The 18743-nt window shown below is 42.2% G+C and overlaps 1 protein-coding gene across 1 annotated transcript in view; it reads left to right on the top strand.

Annotated features, from left to right (window-relative positions):
- Window positions 1-248: 248 nt before the first annotated feature.
- LOC121539470 (sodium/potassium/calcium exchanger 4) overlaps window positions 249-18743 on the top strand; it is a 74788-nt gene continuing 56293 nt past the window's right edge. Inside the window, exons 1-2 of the mRNA XM_041847990.2 lie at window positions 249-1021; window positions 9818-9931. Of these exons, the coding sequence (XP_041703924.1) occupies window positions 859-1021; window positions 9818-9931 (277 nt within the window). The 5' untranslated portion in view covers window positions 249-858. The remainder of the gene's footprint in view (window positions 1022-9817; window positions 9932-18743) is intronic.

Here is an 18743-nt window from a genome sequence, read left to right as displayed (position 1 = left end):
TTTATAAAAACCTGTTTCGCTTTGTCATTATTGGGTATTGTGTGTAGATTGACTAGAGATTTATTTTTATTTTATCCATTTTAGAATAAGGCTGTAACGTAACAAAATGTGGTAAAGGGGAAGCGGTCTGAATACTTTCTGCATGTATTGTACAGGCAGGCAGCCAGCATAGTGGTACCATGGCGGAGAGAGGTCGTTCGCTGCTGTGTGTCACGTGTCAAGCATCACTCACATGTAGAAGTTGCGGTTGCATGTGGGGGACTGCGCTCTGTGATGGGATGAAAGTGTGGGGTTAGCTAATGTTTTAGCAGAAAATGTTTTCGCCCGGAGTATTTTTGGGAGGAGACAGTATCAAGCGGATGGAACAATATCGGAGAATGGCCTCTTTTCAACGCCACTAATTCTACCTTATTGTGACACTGGACACATATAAAGGTGCTGTCGGTGGCTTTTGAAGACGCCAACTGGCACAGAGGTTTAGGCTACTTGACAAATAGTGGTATTTTGATAATAAACATTTAGCCTTTAGCCTGCCTATATCCTATAATAATGGAACATGGCAGATTGTGTAGCCTAATTTAATTTGATTAAACTACAACAACATTCTCGCCAGGACACAATTCTCACGAGCGGCTTTCATAAACACATGCGAGCTATTCGCTCTGCTGCCTCTGTCGAGGATCTGCCCTTCGGTCATTTGAAATAGGGACGGCATCCCGACCCTTCGCTGTGTGAAACGATAGTCGGGCGATTCCTGCGGTCCGAACAATATACGGCACGGTGCTGAGTGGGTCACTATCTGCAGGGAGAGGGACAAGGACGAGCCCGTTGTCCGCTGTCCCCGCATACTGTACAGCCATGGAGTCGCCACCGGAGCAGAACTGCACCATGTCGAAAAAGAGCGCCATAGCTAAAATCTTCAAAGTTCGCAAGAGGAGACAGATGCTTTTTGTTCAAGTCTGTTTTATCTGCAGTATTCTATGTTTGACGTGGTGCATGTCCGCCCTGCTCACAAAAACAGGTGAGTAAGACTATGATAAGAGAGGGAGAGCCGAGGCATCCCAGGGTTGGCCGGGAGGAACGCATTTATAATTACGGGACTATGTGGAACTAAAAAGGAATTCAATGTTGTGATTGCTCACATTTGGTATTCACTACATTGGTGTACAATTAATATCTCGTAACTAATAAATATATGACACTGCTTGTATGAATTATGTATGTGAAGGTCTGCTTGCCTGCCTCTGATCAATCCACTAGAAACTCGGCATAGTGGGACGTTGTAATAATACCCATGGTTCGGGATGGAGATTTGTATTTGTGGCATTCGTGTTTTCTTTCATTCAATAAAAATAAAAATAGATTTAGGCTACAGCGGAACGGGATTACAGCGCTCAGGATTTCAACTGGCCAGGCAGGCAGGCAGCACACTTCTATTCCGTTTGTAGAATTTGTTTATTCCACCTACATCTGGGAAACTCAGATATAGGCTGCCAAATAGGGGACATATAGGCTATAGCCTATATTTGGCCTGACTGGCTCACGTGGATAGGTAATCGCAGGGTATGTATGTATGGATGTGTGTGTGTGTGTGTGTGTGTGTGTGTGTGTGTGTGTGTGTGTGTGTGTGTGTGTGTGTGTGTGTGTGTTCAGTATGTTCGTGCATGAAGCTTACGGTAATGTGCCGCAGTATAGGCCTTTGCAAAACGTACGCTATAGGTTCTAGAATATAATGTGAGTCACAGGTCATTCTCAATCAGTCATGATTTACACCAAATATCCCCTTCTTTAAGACATGTTTGTTTTCGTCACCTATTGATTTTCTTGGACATGTTGCTGTCTCTGTCGCGGTGGCCCAGGGGAGTTATTGGGGGGCGCGGGAAGTGGGAAGTGTTGCGCGCCCGCTGCGTGGGTTTGTCGAGAACCACGTCGGTTTCAACCAATACACCCAGAATATGACCCCGCTGTATTAATTGAACTGTACTACATCTCTCTCTGAGGACTGAAGAGATAGAGAACAACAGCATACGGTCAATATCACAAAACCTGTAATTTTTTGTACAGAACATGATTCAACATACTGTATATTTTCCTGTATTTGGCCCTTTTGTGCCATAAATTATGTGTAAGAGCTGAACAAAAATAACCCATAAAACCTAAATCTATACATTTATGCACCAGGACACAAAATATTCTATATGAACTATGACCAGTCCTTGAATTATTATTTCAGGAGAGGTCACTCAATTGTCAAAGTGTTACTCTGTTGATCTTGATCCTTGATGAAGTTGTTACATCAATGTTACAAAATGATGTAAACAATAGAAAGATAGGGAGATAGGGAGAGAGGGGAACAATCAAGACTGGGGTTTGAATCAGCAACTTATTACAGGACAAGCCAAATAAATAGTTTTCTACCACTAATATGGAGGAATCACTTGTAAACTGGCAACTGGCAACTCCAGACGGCACAATAATTTTAGAGGGCATGTGTTTCTGAAACTGTTCATGTTTGATGCTGGCTTGCCTTTGATATTAATTATCCCTCACTTCTCCAGACCAGACTAGTTCACAACTGGTATGTGGAGCTTTAATGAACCACACATACACTGGACTCCTGACTCCTGAAATATGTTAATCTCTGAAACTTTCTCCACACACACATACGCACACACCCACGCACGCCCACACACACACATACGCACACACCCACGCACGCCCACACACACACACACACACACACACACACACACACACACACACACACACACACACACACACACACACACACACACACACACACACACACACACACTCACACACACACTCACACTCACACTCACACACAGGGCTGTTTTGTAAATTCTCCCCTAGGCTACCATTTCACTTTACCCACTTGCCTTAGGGCTCAGCTCGCTGTATCATAAGACCGGTTTATAAAAAGACGCCTATGTAGTCTGTTGTCCCTGTTTGAACATACCGCTTTTTTTCAATTGCTTTGGTGAATTTTCAAAACTCTTAGTACAAAACTCCAAACTGGTAACACTTCTAATGCAGCAAGTCTGATATTCAAAACCTTTTATTGTGCATTTGTTTTGTTTGGAGACATCTTTCACTACACAAACATTGATCAAAAATATACGTTTACTGTGAAATACCATGAGAACATTGATTTAACCATCAAAACACAACAGAATGATATCTTCCCAATTTAGTTATTTTAACAACCAGTTAATCAAATAGCAAAAAATGCGAGATACATGTTTCAAAATTGTCGTTTGAATGTAATATGTTACAGTACTGTAAATTACAGTACATTACACTGTTTTCACATTAGTCAATAACCTTACAATACTCAACAACATTTATAGAAAATCTAATTTCCATCATTTCTATCCCATGTGTGATCAAAGGTGTAATCATTGAAGACATCTTTCACAATCATTGATGCAAAAAAATGTATGTATTTACCAGATATCATTACAACATAGGTGTACTGTAATCCAATGAAACAAATTCAATGAATTAAAGAAACATAACGTTTAGCAGGCACTAGTTTGCATCAAGCCTGTCTTGAGCATTTGACCATAGGTTCTCATTGACATCGCAGTAAATTTCTTCATTGTTCATGCACCTGGGGAAAAACCTTTTGGAATGGTGAATTCAAGCCTGACATACAGTTGAAGTTGGAAGTTTACATACACTTAGGTTGGAGTCAGTAAAACTCGTTTTGTTCAACCACTCCACAAATTTCTTGTTAACAAACTATAGTTTTGGCAAGTCAGTTAGGACATCTACTTTGTGCATGACACAAGTAATTTTTCCAACAATTGTTTACAGACAGATTATTTCACTTATAATTCACTGTATCACAATTCCAGTGGGTCAGAAGTTTACATACACTAGGTTGACTGTGCCTTTAAACAGCTTGGAAAATTCCAGAAAATGATGTCATGGCTTTAAAAGCTTCTGATAGGCTAATTGACATCATTTGAGTCAATTGGAGGTGTACCTGTGGATGTATTTCAAGGCCTACCTTCAAACTCAGTGCCTCTTTGCTTCACATCAAGGGAAAATCAAAATAAATCAGCCAAGACCTCAGAAAAAAAATTGTAGACCTCCACAAGTCTGGTTCATCCTTGAGAGCAATTTCCAAACGCCTGAAGGTACCACGTTCATCTGTACAAACAATAGTACGCAAGTATAAACACCATGGGACCACGCAGCCGTCATACCGCTCAGGAAGGAGACGTGTTCTGTCTCCTAGAGATGAACGTACTTTGGTGCAAAAAGTGCAAATCAATCCCAGAACAACAGCAAAGGACCTTGTGAAGATGCTGGAGGAAACAGGTACAAAAGTATCTATATCCACAGTAAAACGAGTCCTAAATCGACATAACCTGAAAGGCCGTTCAGCAAGGAAGAAGCCACTGCTCCAAAACCGCCATAAAAAAGCCAGAGTACGGTTTGCAACTGCACAAGGGGACAAAGATCAAACTTTTTGGAGAAATGTCCTCTGGTCTGATGAAACAAAAACATAACTGTTTGGCCATAATGACCATCATTATGTTTGGAGGAAAAAGGGGTCAGCTTGCAAGCCGAAGAACACCATCCCAACCGTGAAGCACGGGGGTGGCAGCATCATGCTGTGGGGGTGCTTTGCTGCAGGAGGGACTGGTGCACTTCACAAAATAGATGGCATCATGAGGAAGGAAAATGATGTGGATATATTGAAGCAACATCTCAAGACATCAGTCAGGAAGTTAAAGCTTGGTCGCAAATGGGTCTTCCAAATGGACAATGATCGCAAGCATACTTCCAAAGTTGTGGCAAAATGGCTTAAGGACAACAAAGTCAAGGTATTGGAGTGGCCATCACCAAAGCCCTGACATCAATCCTATAGAAAATTTGTGGGCAGAACTGAAAAAGCGTGTGCGAGCAAGGAGGCCAACAAACCTGACTCAGTTACACCAGCTCTGTCAGGAGGAATGGGCCAAAATTCACCCAACTTATTGTGGGAAGCTTGTGGAAGGCTACCCGAAAAGTTTGACCCAAGATAAACAATTTAAAGGCAATGCTACCAAATACTAATTGAGGGTATGTAAACTTCTGACCCACTGGGAATGTGGTGAAAGAAATAAAAGCTGAAATAAATCATTCTTTCTACTATTATTCTGACATTTCACATTCTTAAAATAAAGTGGTGATCCTAACTGATCTAAGACAGGGAGTTGTTACTAGGATTAAATGTCAGGAATTGTGAAAAACTGAGTGTAAATGTATTTGGCTAAGCTGTATGTAAACTTCCGACTTGAACTGTAGGTCTGGATTGATGTCATTGCATGCCTCATTCATGGCCTGAAGGAGGGTGGCATGCTCATGGTGAAGGAAATCATACACCTTCCACCTGTATTGTAATCATGTATTGTATTTTACAGTATTGTATTGTAGTGGTCCTGTGTGGCTCAGTTAGTAAGACCATGGCACAATCAGCACCAGAGTTGTGGGTTTGATTCCCACTGGGGTCACATACCAAAATGGATGGATACACTGTTGTCACTTTGGATAAAAGTGTCTGCTACATATATGGCATGTATTACAGTACTGCATTGGCCAATGCAATTTTAGTAAAGCAGTGTGAACCCCCCCATCAAAAAGGAACTTCATTTTGGATACATGTTAACTGTATAGAGGATGCATTTGTTACATACAGTACATATCTGATCTTGTCAATATCTGATTTTTTCAAATTTACTGTGAAGTTAAATCTAAATAGTCATCATCATATACTTTAAATGTTTAAACTTTACAAACATACATTTTCATGAATTAGGGCCTAGTTCTCAAAATCTGTAGTAGACAAACCAGTTTAAAATCTATAGGTTTACCAAACGGTTAAGTTATTATCAATTAAGAGCAGTCTGATTGAGTAATAGTAAAACGTATTTGAACAAATGAGAAGACAATCATATCAAAAGTAATGTGAATATTGCAATGTGAAACATGTATTTCTAGATGAAACTGATTAAGTGTGTTGAAAAAGGGACTTTATGACTGTGTGTGTTGTACTTTGTCAATTGAAAATGTGTTTAGAGTTTTGAAACAACTGCCTTTTTGATTATCTGTTTAGAGTTTTGTGCGAAGCATTGTGAAAATTCACCATATACTTGTGAAAATTGCACTAAAGAACAGTAAATTATCAATTTGAACATTATCTGTTTGGATAAAACGTGTCACTAATTGTATTAGAATAACAAGGAGTTTAAGGGATTATAACAAACATGATATCATACGTAAAATAATGTAAAATACAGTTGAAGTCGGAAGTTTACATACACCTTAGCCATACACCACCTTAAACTCAGTTTTTCACAATTCCTGACATTTAATCCTAGTAAAAATTCCCTGTTTTAGGTCAGTTAGGATCACCACTTTATTTTAAGAATGTGAAATGTCAGAATAATAGTAGAGAGAATGATTTATTTCAGCTTTTAATTATTTCATCACATTCCCAGTGGGTCAGAAGTTTACATACACTAAATTAGTATTTGGTAGCATTGCCTTTAAATTGTTTATCTTGGGTCAAACGTTTTGGGTAGCCTTCCACAAGCGTCCCACAATAAGTTGGGTGAATTTTGGCCCATTCCTCCTGACAGAGCTGGTGTAACTGAGTCAGGTTTGTAGGCCTCCTTGCTCACACACGTTTTTTCAGTTCTGCCCACAAATCTTCTATAGGATTGAGGTCAGGGCTTTGTGATGGCCACTCCAATACCTTTACTTTGTTGTCCTTAAGCCATTTTGCCACAACTTTGGAAGTATGCTTGGGGTCGTTGTCCATTTGGAAGACCCATTTGCGACCAAGCTTTAACTTCCTGACTGATGTCTTGAGATGTTGCTTCAATATATCCACATCATTTTCCTTCCTCATGATGCCATCTATTTTGTGAAGTGCACCAGTCCCTCCTGCAGCAAAGCACCCCCACAGCATGATGCTGCCACCCCAGTGCTTCACGGTTGGGATGGTGTTCTTCGGCTTGCAAGCTTCCCCCTTTTTCCTCCAAACATAACGATGGTCATTATGGCCAAACAGTTCTATTTTTGTTTCATCAGACCAGAGGACATTTGTCCAAAAGGTACGATCTTTGTCCCCATGTGCAGTTGCAAACCGTAGTCTGGCTTTTTTATGGCGGTTTTGGAGCAGTGGCTTCTTCCTTGCTGAGCGGCCTTTCAGGTTATGTCTATATAGGACTCGTTTTACTGTGGATATAGATACTTTTGTACCTGTTTCCTCCAGCATCTTCACAAGGTCACCCGACTAGAATCACCACTCTCGACGGGTCTGACCTAGAGTATGTGGACAACTACAAATACCTAGGTGTCTGGTTAGACTGTAAACTCAACTTCCAGACTCACATAAAGAATCTCCAATCCAAAGTTAAATCTAGAATCGGCTTCCTATTTCGCAATAAAGCCTCCTTCACTCATGCTGCCAAACATGCCCTCGTAAAACTGACTATCCTACCGATCCTTGACTTCGGCGATGTAATTTACAAAATAGCCCCCAACACTCTACTCAGCAAATTGGATGTAGTCTATCACAGTGCCATCCGTTTTGTCTCCAAAGCCCCATACACTACCCACCACTGTGACCTGTACGCTCTTGTTGGCTGGTCCTCACTACGTGTTCGTCGTCAAACCCACTGGCTCCAGGCCATCTATAAATCACTGCTAGGTAAATCCCCGCCTTATCTTAGCTCATTGGTCACCATAGCAGCACCCACCCGTAGTCTGCGCTCCAGCAGGTATATCTCACTGGTCATTCCCAAAGCCAACACCTCCTTTGGCCGCCATTCCTTCCAGTTCTCTGCTGCCAATGACTGGAACGAATTGCAAAAATCTCTGAAGCTGGAGACTCTTATCTCCCTCAATAACTTTAAGCATCAGTTGTCAGAGCACCTTACCGATCACTGCACCTGTACACAGCCCATCCGAAATTAGCCCACCCAACTACCTCATCCCTATATTGTTATTTATTTTGCTCTTTTGCACCCCAGTATCTCTATTTGCACATAATCTCTTGCACATCTAGCATTCCAGTGTTAATACTATTGTAATTATTCTGCACTATAGCCTATTTATTGCCTTACCTCCATAACTTGCTACATTTGCACACACTGTATATATATTTTCTGTTGTATTTCTGACTTTATGTTTTTTTTTTACCCCATATGTAACTCTGTTGTTTTTATTGCACTACTTTGCTTTATCTTGGCCAGGTCGCAGTTGTAAATGAGAACCTGTTCTCAACTGGCTTACCTGGTTAAATAAAGGTGAAAAAAAAAAAAAAAAAAAAAAAAGGTCCTTTGCTGTTGTTCTGGGATTGATTTGCACGTTTCGCACCAAAGTACGTTCATCTCTAGGAGACAGAACACGTCTCCTTCCTGAGCGGTATGACGGCTGTGTGGTCCCATGGTGTTTATACTTGCGTACTATTGTTGGTACAGATGAACGTGGTACCTTCAGGCGTTTAGAAATTGCTCCCAAGGATGAACCAGACTTGTGGAGGTCTACAATTATTTTTCTGAGGTCTTGGCTGATTTCTTTTGATTTTCCTATGATGTCAAGCAAAAAGGCACTGAGTTTGAAGGTAGGCCTTGAAATACATCCATAGGTACACCTCCAATTGACTCAAATGTTGTCAATTAGCCTATCAGAAGCTTCTAAAGCCATGACATCATTTTCTGGAATTTTCCAAGCTGTTTAAAGGCACAGTCAACTTAGTGTATGTAAACTTCTGACCCACTGGAATTGTGATACAGTGAATTATAAGTGAAATAATCTGTCTGTAAACAATTGTTGGAAAAATTACTTGTGTCATACACAAAGTAGATGTCCTAACCGACTTGCCAAAACTATAGTTTGTTAACAAGACATTTGTGGAGTGGTTGAAACATGAGTTTTAATGACTCCAACCTAAGTGTATGTAAACTTCCGACTTCAACTGTACGTCACCACAGACAAGCAACTGTTAGGGCTGGAGATAGCACTGTCTTGTCTGTTGTAATCAGGATTGTTGTTTTACTTACAAATGAGTCCCGTTATATTCAGTCAAACAGTGACATCCGTCTATTTACATGTTGACAGGTTTGATAAACCACAATAAAATAAATATTATAGACTGCCACTCTTATAGCGTTGGTTAGTCCTAAATACATTCCAGGCTTCTGACTTCCTGGTTAGACCTTCCTAGATTCATTTCCAGGGATTCTCCCAGTGGAGAGTGGCTGCACCTGAGACGGTCGCCGTCCACTCTCATGTGGTGCTGAATTTTGATGTGGAGTGACTGCTGGTGTGGCGGTAAACAGTCACCGCAACAGCCCTAGGAGTGGCCCCTCTTGCTATTGAGACGAATCACAAACAGTCCCCTAGTTAAACGTGTATGTATGTTTTGTAAAGATAGTTCCATTGAAACTGAAGTTCATGCCTTGCTTTTCTGTGGGTTATACAACTAAATTAGGATTATCTTTTTTGTCAGCTGTCCAACCAAAATGAAAATGTTAATGGTCTGATGAAAATAATAAATTATTATTAATTGAGGCTGTTCTGGGGGGGGGGGAATACTCAGTGTAGATTATGTTTGGTATACTCAGTGTAGATGATGCCTGTACCATGTTTGACCATTATTGTTTTTAGCGCCTTAAAACTCAATTGAGTAGTCCACAATGTGGTTAAAAAAATATCAGTATTTTGTATTATTGTATCATTGTGGTGTGACACTTAAATACATGTTTCTAACTCTTTTCTAACTCTAACCTAGGACATGGTCTGGTCCTGGAGCAGGGGCTGGCTGACACAACAGACCGTCTGGGACGCAGGCTGATGGCCGTGGACGGAGACAATGACACACTGGATAAGAACTGCACAGAGCCAGGTAGGTAGTGAATCCTAAACATGTACCCTAAACCTGTACCCTAACCCTACCTTAAACCTGCACAGAGCTAGGTAGGTAGTGTACCCTATAACCTGTCCCTTAAACCTGTAACCTAACCCTCCACCCTAAACCTGCACATTAGTGTAGTAGTGTACCCTAATCAGGCCTAGAGCCATGTTGAACCCCTTATACAGTACCTGCACAGAGCTATGTGCAGCACTTTTCCCTTAACCTGTACAGCCAGCACAGCCAGCCAGCTCCTGCAGCTTGGGAAGACTTAATAGGAAAGCTCTTCACAGTGTGTTATACAATGGCATGGCCTACATGCCTCCTACAGCCTACACATGCTCTGAGTCAGTCAGAGACAGAACAGCTGGGGTGAGATGGGAAGGGATTGGTTGCCTTAGATGTTTCACTATATCTACCACCACTAGCTCTCTAGTTATTCTACTTGTTCTTTATAAGAGCAGCAGTTTTTCCTACAGTAATTGTGGTGCAGATGAGATTTGCAAATGAGGGCAACCTTGGCGTCCAGGTGGGTGGGTGCAGTCTCCAGCTGGATGACGAATGAGATGAGTTGGTGTTGGAGGCACAGGAAGGAACTGTGAAGCTCCACTATGTGGGCGAGAGAGAGAGAGAGAGAGAGAGAGAGTGAGAGAGAGCAAAAAAGAGAGAGCGCAGAGAACTGAAACCTGACAGCAAGCAAGCATAATTACTGTACCAATTCAGCATGCAATTCCAAAATGATGAGCATAACAAATGATAATATCATGGCAGCACTGACTGTGGCATCATGAAATCTTAAATAAAGCTTAAATACATCTATTTTTAAAATGTATTGCTTTATTGTTACTATATTTTTTCTCTCAATCTTTCCCCTATTGGAGCTGTTCTCCTCGTTCCCATTTGCAATGAAGAGTATACTACTGATGTTATAAGAAGAAAAATAAATTGTGGGGGGGGGGTATTGACTTATCATAGTTTTTTGTTGTTGACACACTTATGTGTTGATATTGATTCTATACACAACCTTCAGCATCAGTACAACCCCCAGAATGGTGCTGATAGTCCCCTTGGATGTGCTGTCTATTAATAGAAGAGGATGTGCTATTTTTACACTATGTCACAGTGGTGAGCTGCTGTACAGTATCGACTGACTGACTAGCAGGGACAAACACAAACCTTAGAGGACCCAGAAACCCACAGACAACACAGACATTGGAATACTCTGTTTATTTGAAAGGCTGAAGTTCAAATGGGATAACATGCTTCTTAATCCTTCCAGTCATCATTAACAGAATAAGCAAGTTGTATTTTAGCTGCTCACATCTGTTCACACTGCCTAGCCTGTTGACATACACATTGTCATCCTTTGTGTTTTGAACAGCGGGGCATATATATGGTTGTACAGTAGAGGAATTGCAAACATCAAGGCAGAGCACCTAACCACTGACTGCTGAATGAACTCACTGTGCTGACTGAACTCACTGTAAATAGTGGATGGATTCAGAATAGAGTAAAACACATCTGGCCAGTTCAGTTGATGAAGCAGTTACATTCAGCATGCCTCATACTGCAGTAGTTTGCATGTCTCATAGTTTGCACTGCTGTCACAGTGTGCCCTCTCTCCTAGCTTTCCCTCTTCTCTCCATAGTTTGCCCCCCTCCCATGGTTCAACCTTGCCTCACTCTTAGTTGGCCCCAACTCCTCTCGACTTTAGTGCTGACAAACAGAGTCTTGGTGAGAGTGACGCACACACACACACACACACACACACACGCACACACACCTGTTAGGCAGACTGGATCAGCAGTGCACTGTGTGGCCTTGTCAGGACCCAGAAAAGAGCTTATCCACTGATAGCTCTCAGCAAGTCTGAGTGTGTGACACATGGACTGGTGTGTATGTGTATGTCAATGGTATGTGCCAGTGTGGTGGTGAGATCTGTAGTGTACTGTACATGAGGGCAGGAGGGAGAGAGAGAGAGAGAGAGAGAGAGAGAGAGAGAGAGAGAGAGAGAGAGAGAGAGGGGGATAGTGAGTGTGGGAGGGAGAAAGATGAAGGGGAGAGAGAGAGAGAGAGAGAGAGAGAGAGAGAGAGAGAGAGAGAGAGAGAGAGCGAGAGAGAGAGAGAGAGAGATAGTGAGTGAGTGTGGGAGGGAGAAAGATGAAGGAGAGAGAGAGAGAGAGAGAGAGAGAGAGAGAGAGAGAGAGAATGTGGGAGAGAGAAAGATGAAGGGAGAGACAGATAGAGAGAGAGAGCTGAAGGCAGCCTACTGAGCTGAAGGCCAACTAGAGGTCATTGTAGCTATCACAGTGCTAGTTTGGAGACTGTTAGAAGTGTGTGAAATCCCTCTTTGGTTTTTCAGGGGTTTTGACTGATAAGGTGCCCGTCCAATACATTATTCTACTACTACTGTAGGCTACTGTACATACTGTGATGACTCAAGTAGATATGAAAGAGATAAATAATTTTGAGGAAAACATCTTCTTAAACCATGTATTTTCTTAAGGTAATACAAATGCCACACTTAGGAAATAGTTAATTACAATACCTAGGTTTTCATAATGGATTCGGATCAACAGAAGGAGGGGAAGCATCACAGACTCTATCATACACTGTAAACCCAAATAAGATAAAGAACTCTCTTCGGTCATCGGTTATCGTCACGGCCGTGTATATTCCCCCTCAAGCCGAAACCGTGACTGCTCTCAAGGAACTACATTGGACTTTGTGCAAACTGGAAACAGCATATCCTGATGCCGCATTTATTGTAGCTGGGGACTTTAATAAAGCAAATCTGAGGAAAACGCTACCGAAAGTTTAATCAACATATCACCTGCACTACTCGCTCATCAAGAATTCTTGACCATTGCTACTCTCCCTTCCGGGATGGCTACAAGGTCCTCTCCCAACCCCCCTTCAGCAAATCAGATCACGCCTCCATTCTGCTCCTCCATTCCTATAGGCAGAAACTTAAACAAGAAGTACCTGTGGTAAGGACTGTTCAACGTTGGTCTGACCAATCTGAATTTATGCTTCAAGATTGTTTTGATCATGCAGACTGGGATATGTTCCGGGTTGCTTCTGAGAATAACATTGACGTATACACCGACTCAGTGACTGAGTTCATCATAAAGTGCATAGAGGATGTGGTTCCCACTGTGAAGATTAGAACTTATCCAAACCAAAAACCATGGATAGATGGTGGCATTCGCACAAAACTGGAAGAGTGTACCACTGCAGTTAACTACGGCAAGGTGATTGGGAACATGGACGAGTACAAACAGTTCAGCTATGACCGCCATAAGGCAATCAAACAGGCAAAACGTCACTACAGAGACAAAATGGAGTCCCAATTCAACGGCTCAGACACGAGATGTACAGTAGAAGTGAAAAGTTTTGACACACCTACTCATTCAAAGGTTTTTCTTTATTTTTACTATTTTCTACACTGTAGAATAATAGTGAAGACAAATTCCACAAATTAACTTTTAAGAAGGCACACCTGTTATTTGAAATGCATTCCAGGTGACTACCTCATGAAACTGGTTGAGAGAATGCCAAGAGTGTGCAAAGCTGTCATCACGTTTTTGGTTACTACATGATTCCATATGTGTTATTTCATAGTTTTGATGTCTTCACTATTATTCTACAATGTAGAAAATAGTAAAAATAAAGAAAAACCCTTGAATGAGTAGGTGTGTCCAAACCGGTAGTGTATGTGGCAGGGACTCTAGACAATCACGGATTATAAAGGGAAAACCAGCCACGTCGCGGACAGTGAGCTCTTGTTCTCCGTGGCCGACGTGAGTAAGACATTTAAGCGTGTTGACCCTCGCAAGGCTGCCAGCCCAGACGGCATACCTAGCCGCGTCCTCAGAGCATGTGCAGACCAGCTGGCTTGAGTGTTTACGGACATATTCAATCTCTCACTATCCCAGTTTGTTGTCCCCACTTGCTTTAAAATGCCCACCATTATTCCTGTATACAAGAAAGCAAAGGTAACTGAACTAAATGACTATCACCTCGTATCACTCACTTCTGTCATCATGAAGTGCTTTGAGAGTTTAGTTAAGGATCATACCACCTCCACCTTACCTGACACCCTAGACCCACTACAATTTGCGTACCACCCCAACAGACCCACAGACGCAATTGCCATCGCACTGCACACTGCCCTATCCCTTCTGGACAAGAGGAATACCTACAGTGCCTTCAGAAAATATTCACACCCTTTGACTTTTGCACATTTTGTTATGTTACAAAGTGGGATTCATATTTATTTAATTGCCCTTTTTTGTCAATGATCCACACACAACACTCTGTAATGTCAAAGTGGAAGAAAAAGTATACGATTTTTAAAATATTTTTCTAAAACATAAAACACTAATATATCTTGATTAGATAAGTATTCAACCCCCTGAGTCAATACATGTTAGAATCACCTTTGGCAGCAATTACAACTGTGAGCATTTTTGGTCTCTACCTAGATTGTAAAATATGTGCCCATGATTCTTATTACATTTCGTCAAGCTCTGTCAAGTTGGTTGTTCATTGCTAGACAGCTATTTTCAAGTCTTGCCATATATTTTCAAGCCGATTTAATTTAAAACTGTAACTAAGCCACTCAGGAACATTCAATGTCGTCTTGGTAAGCAACTTCAGTGTGTATTTGGCCTTGTGTTATAGGTTACTGTCCTGCTGAAAGGTGGATTTGGCTCCCAGAAAAGCAGACTGAACCAGGTTTTCCTCTATGATTTTGCCGGTGCTTAGATCTATTCCATTTATTTTTATCCTAAATAACTCCCTAGTCCTTGCCGATGACAAGCATAACCATAACATGATGCAGCCACCACCATGCTTGAAAATATGAAGAGTGGTACTCAGTGCTGTGTTGTGTTGGATTTGCCCCAAACATAACTCTTTGTATTCGGGTCAAAAAGTTCATTTCTTTGACAAATTTTTTGCAGTATTACTTTAGTGCCTTACTGTAAACAGGATGCATGTTTTGAAATATTTGTATTCTGTACAGGCTTCCTTCTTTTCACTTTGTCATTTAGGTTAGTATTGTGGAGTAACTACAGTGTTGTTGATCCATCCTCAGTTTTCTCCTCTCACAGCCATTAAACACTATAATTGTTTTAAAATCACCATTGGCCTCAGGATGAAATCCCTGAGCAGTTTCCTTCCTCTCCGGCAACTGTGTTAGGAAGGACGCCTGTATGTTTGTAGTGACTGGGTGTATTGATACACCATTCAAAGCGTAATTGATAATTTCTCCATGCTCAAAGGGATATTCAGTGTCTGCTTTTTTTTACCCATCTACCAATAGGTGCCCTTCTTTGCAAGGTTTCGCTCTAGGACGCCCACAGGCCTCAAAAGACTCATCTGAAGGTTCCCCGGTACCAGTTGAAAAAAATGAATGGAAGTATATATAGAGACTGTTTAGTGCCAAAAATAAGGGGTTAAATACATGCAAAAAATATATATACACTATTGGTCAAAAGTTTTAGAACACCTACTCATTCAAGGGTTTTTCTTTATTTTACTATTTTATACATTGTAGAATAATAGTGCAGACATCGAAACTATGAAATAACACATCACAATCATGTAGTAACCAAAAAAGTGTTAAACAAATCAAAATATATTTGAAACCGGTGCGCCTGGCACCATTTGCCTTGATGACAGCTTTGCACACTCTTGCCGTTCTCTCAACCAGCATCACTTGGAATGCTTTTCCAACAGTCTTGAAGGAATTCCCACATATGCTGAGCACTTGTTGGCTACTTTTCCTTCACTCTGCGGTCTGACTCATCCCAAACCATCTCAATTTGTTTGAGGTCGGGGATTGTGGAGGCCAGGTCATCTGATGCAGCACTCCATCACTCTCCTTCTTGGTAAAATAGCCCTTTAACAGCCTGGAGGTGTGTTGGGTCATTGTCCTGTTGAAAAACAAATGATAGTCCCACTAAGCGCAAACCAGATGGGATGGCGTATCGCTGCAGAATGCTGTGGTAGCCATGCTGGTTAAGTGTGCCTTGAATTCTAAATAAATCACAGACAGTATCACCAGCAATGCACCCCCACACCATAACACTTCCTCCTCCATGCTTTACAGTGGGAAATTCACATGCGGAGATCATCCGTTCACCCACACTGCGTCTCACAAAGACACGGCGGTTGGAACCAAGAATCTCCAATTTGGACTCCAGACCAAAGGACACATTTCCACCGGTCTAATGTCCATTGCTCGTGTTTCTTGGCCCAAGCAAGTATCTTCTTCTTATTGGTGTCCTTTAGTAGTGGTTTCTTTGCAACAATCGACCATGAAGGCCTGATTCACACAGTCTCCTCTGAACAGTTGATGTTGAAATGTGTCTGTTACTTGAACTCTGTGAAGCATTTATTTGGGCTGCAATTTCTGAGGCTGGTAACTCTAATGAACTTATGCTCTGCAGCAGAGGTAACTCTGGGTCTTCCTTTTCTGTTGCGGTCCTCATGAGAGCCAGTTTCATCATAGCGCTTGATGGTTTTTGCGACTGCACTTGAAGAAACGTTCAAAGATCTTGAAATGTTCCGTATTGACTGAACTTCATGTCTTGTCTTAAAGTAATGGACTGTCGTTTGTGCTCCGCCCATGAGTCTCCCGGTCGCGGCCGGCTGCGACAGAGCCTGGATTCGAACCAGGATCTCTAGTGGCACAGTGCTGTGCCACTAGAGATCAAATCAAATCAAATCAAATCAAATTTTATTGGTCACATGCGCCGAATACAACAGGTGCAGACATTACAGTGAAATGCTTACTTACAGCCCTTAACCAACAGTGCATTTATATTAAACAAAAAAAGTAAGAATAAAACAACAACAAAAAAAGTGTTGAGAAAAAAAGAGCAGAAGTAAAATAAAGTGACAGTAGGGAGGCTATATATACAGGGGGGTACCGTTGCAGAGTCAATGTGCGGGGGCACCGGCTAGTTGAGGTAGTTGAGGTAATATGTACATGTGGGTAGAGTTAAAGTGACTATGCATAAATACTTAACAGAGTAGCAGCATCGTAAAAGGATGGGGTGGGGGGGGCAGTGCAAATAGTCCGGGTAGCCATGATTAGCTGTTCAGGAGTCTTATGGCTTGGGGGTAGAAGCTGTTGAGAAGTCTTTTGGACTTAGACTTGGCACTCCGGTACCGCTTGCCGTGCGGTAGCAGAGAGAACAGTCTATGACTAGGGTGGCTGGAGTCTTTGACAATTTTGAGGGCCTTCCTCTGACACCGCCTGGTATAGAGGTCCTGGATGGCAGGAAGCTTTGCCCCAGTGATGTATTGGGCCGTACGCACTACCCTCTGTAGTGCCTTGCGGTCAGAGGCCAAGCAGTTGCCATTAGCATCAAATAGCCCCCGCGATATGCAACTTTTCAGGGAAGTTAGGAACCAATATACACAAGCAGTCAGGAAAGCAAAGGCTAACTTTTTCAAACAGAAATTTGCATCCTGTAGCACTAACTCCAAAAAGTTTTGGGACACTGTAAAGTCCATGGAGAATAAGAGCACTTCCTCCCAGCTGCCCACTGCACTGAGGCTAGGAAACACTATCACCACCGATAAATCTACAATAATCGAGAATTTCAACAAGCATTTTGCTACAGCTGGCCATGCTTTCCATCTGGCTACCACTAACCCGGCCACCAACTCTGCACCCTCTGCTGCAACTTGCCCATGCCCCCCCGCTTCTCCTTCACAAAAATTCAGACAGCTGATGTTTTGAAAGCGCTGCAAAATCTGGACCCCTACAAATCAGCTGGGCTAGACAATCTGGACCCTTTCTTTCTAAAACTAGCCGCAAATTGTCGCTACCCCTATTACTAGTCTGTTCAACCTCTCTTTCATAACGTCTGAGATCCCCAGAGATTGGAAAGCTGCCGCGGTCATCCCCCTCTTCAAAGGGGGTGACACTCTAGATCCAAACTGCTACAGACCTATATCCATCCTGCCCTGCCTTTCGAAAGTATTTGAAAGCCAAGTTAACAAACAGATCACCGACCATTTCGAATACCACCGTACCTTCTCCGCTATGCAATCCGGTTTCCGAGCTGGTCACGGGTGCACTTCAGCCACGCTCAAGGTCATAAATGATATTATAACCGCGATTGATAATAGACAGTACTGTGCAGCCGTCTTCATCGACCTGGCCAAGGCTTTCGACTCTGTCAACCACCGCATTCTTATTGGCAGACTAAATAGCCTTGGTTTCTCAAATGACTGCCTCGCCTGGTTCACCAACTACTTCTCAGATAGAGTTCAGTGTGTCAAATCGGAGGGCCTGTTGTCTGGACCTATGGCAGTCTCTATGGGGGGGTGCCACAGGGTTCAATTCTTGGTCCGACACTTTTCTCCGTGTATATCAATGATGTCGCTCTTGCTGCTGGTGACTCTCAGATCCACCTCTACGCAGACGACACCATTTTGTATACATCTGGCCCTTCATTGGACACTGTGTTAACAAACCTCCAAACGAGCTTCAATGCCATACAACAATCCTTCAGTAGCCTCCAATTGCTCTTAAACACTAGTAAAACTAAATGCATGCTTTTCAATCGAACGCTGTTGGCACCCGCCCCACCCGACTAGAATCACCACTCTCGACGGGTCTGACCTAGAGTATGTGGACAACTACAAATACCTAGGTGTCTGGTTAGACTGTAAACTCAACTTCCAGACTCACATAAAGAATCTCCAATCCAAAGTTAAATCTAGAATCGGCTTCCTATTTCGCAACAAAGCCTCCTTCACTCATGCTGCCAAACATGCCCTC

The sequence above is a fragment of the Coregonus clupeaformis genome, chromosome 25 (assembly GCF_020615455.1).
Source record: "Coregonus clupeaformis isolate EN_2021a chromosome 25, ASM2061545v1, whole genome shotgun sequence".
Lineage (NCBI taxonomy): Eukaryota > Metazoa > Chordata > Actinopteri > Salmoniformes > Salmonidae > Coregonus > Coregonus clupeaformis.
Note: the sequence above shows the minus strand (reverse complement) of the source record. Positions and strands in the feature narration are given on the sequence as shown.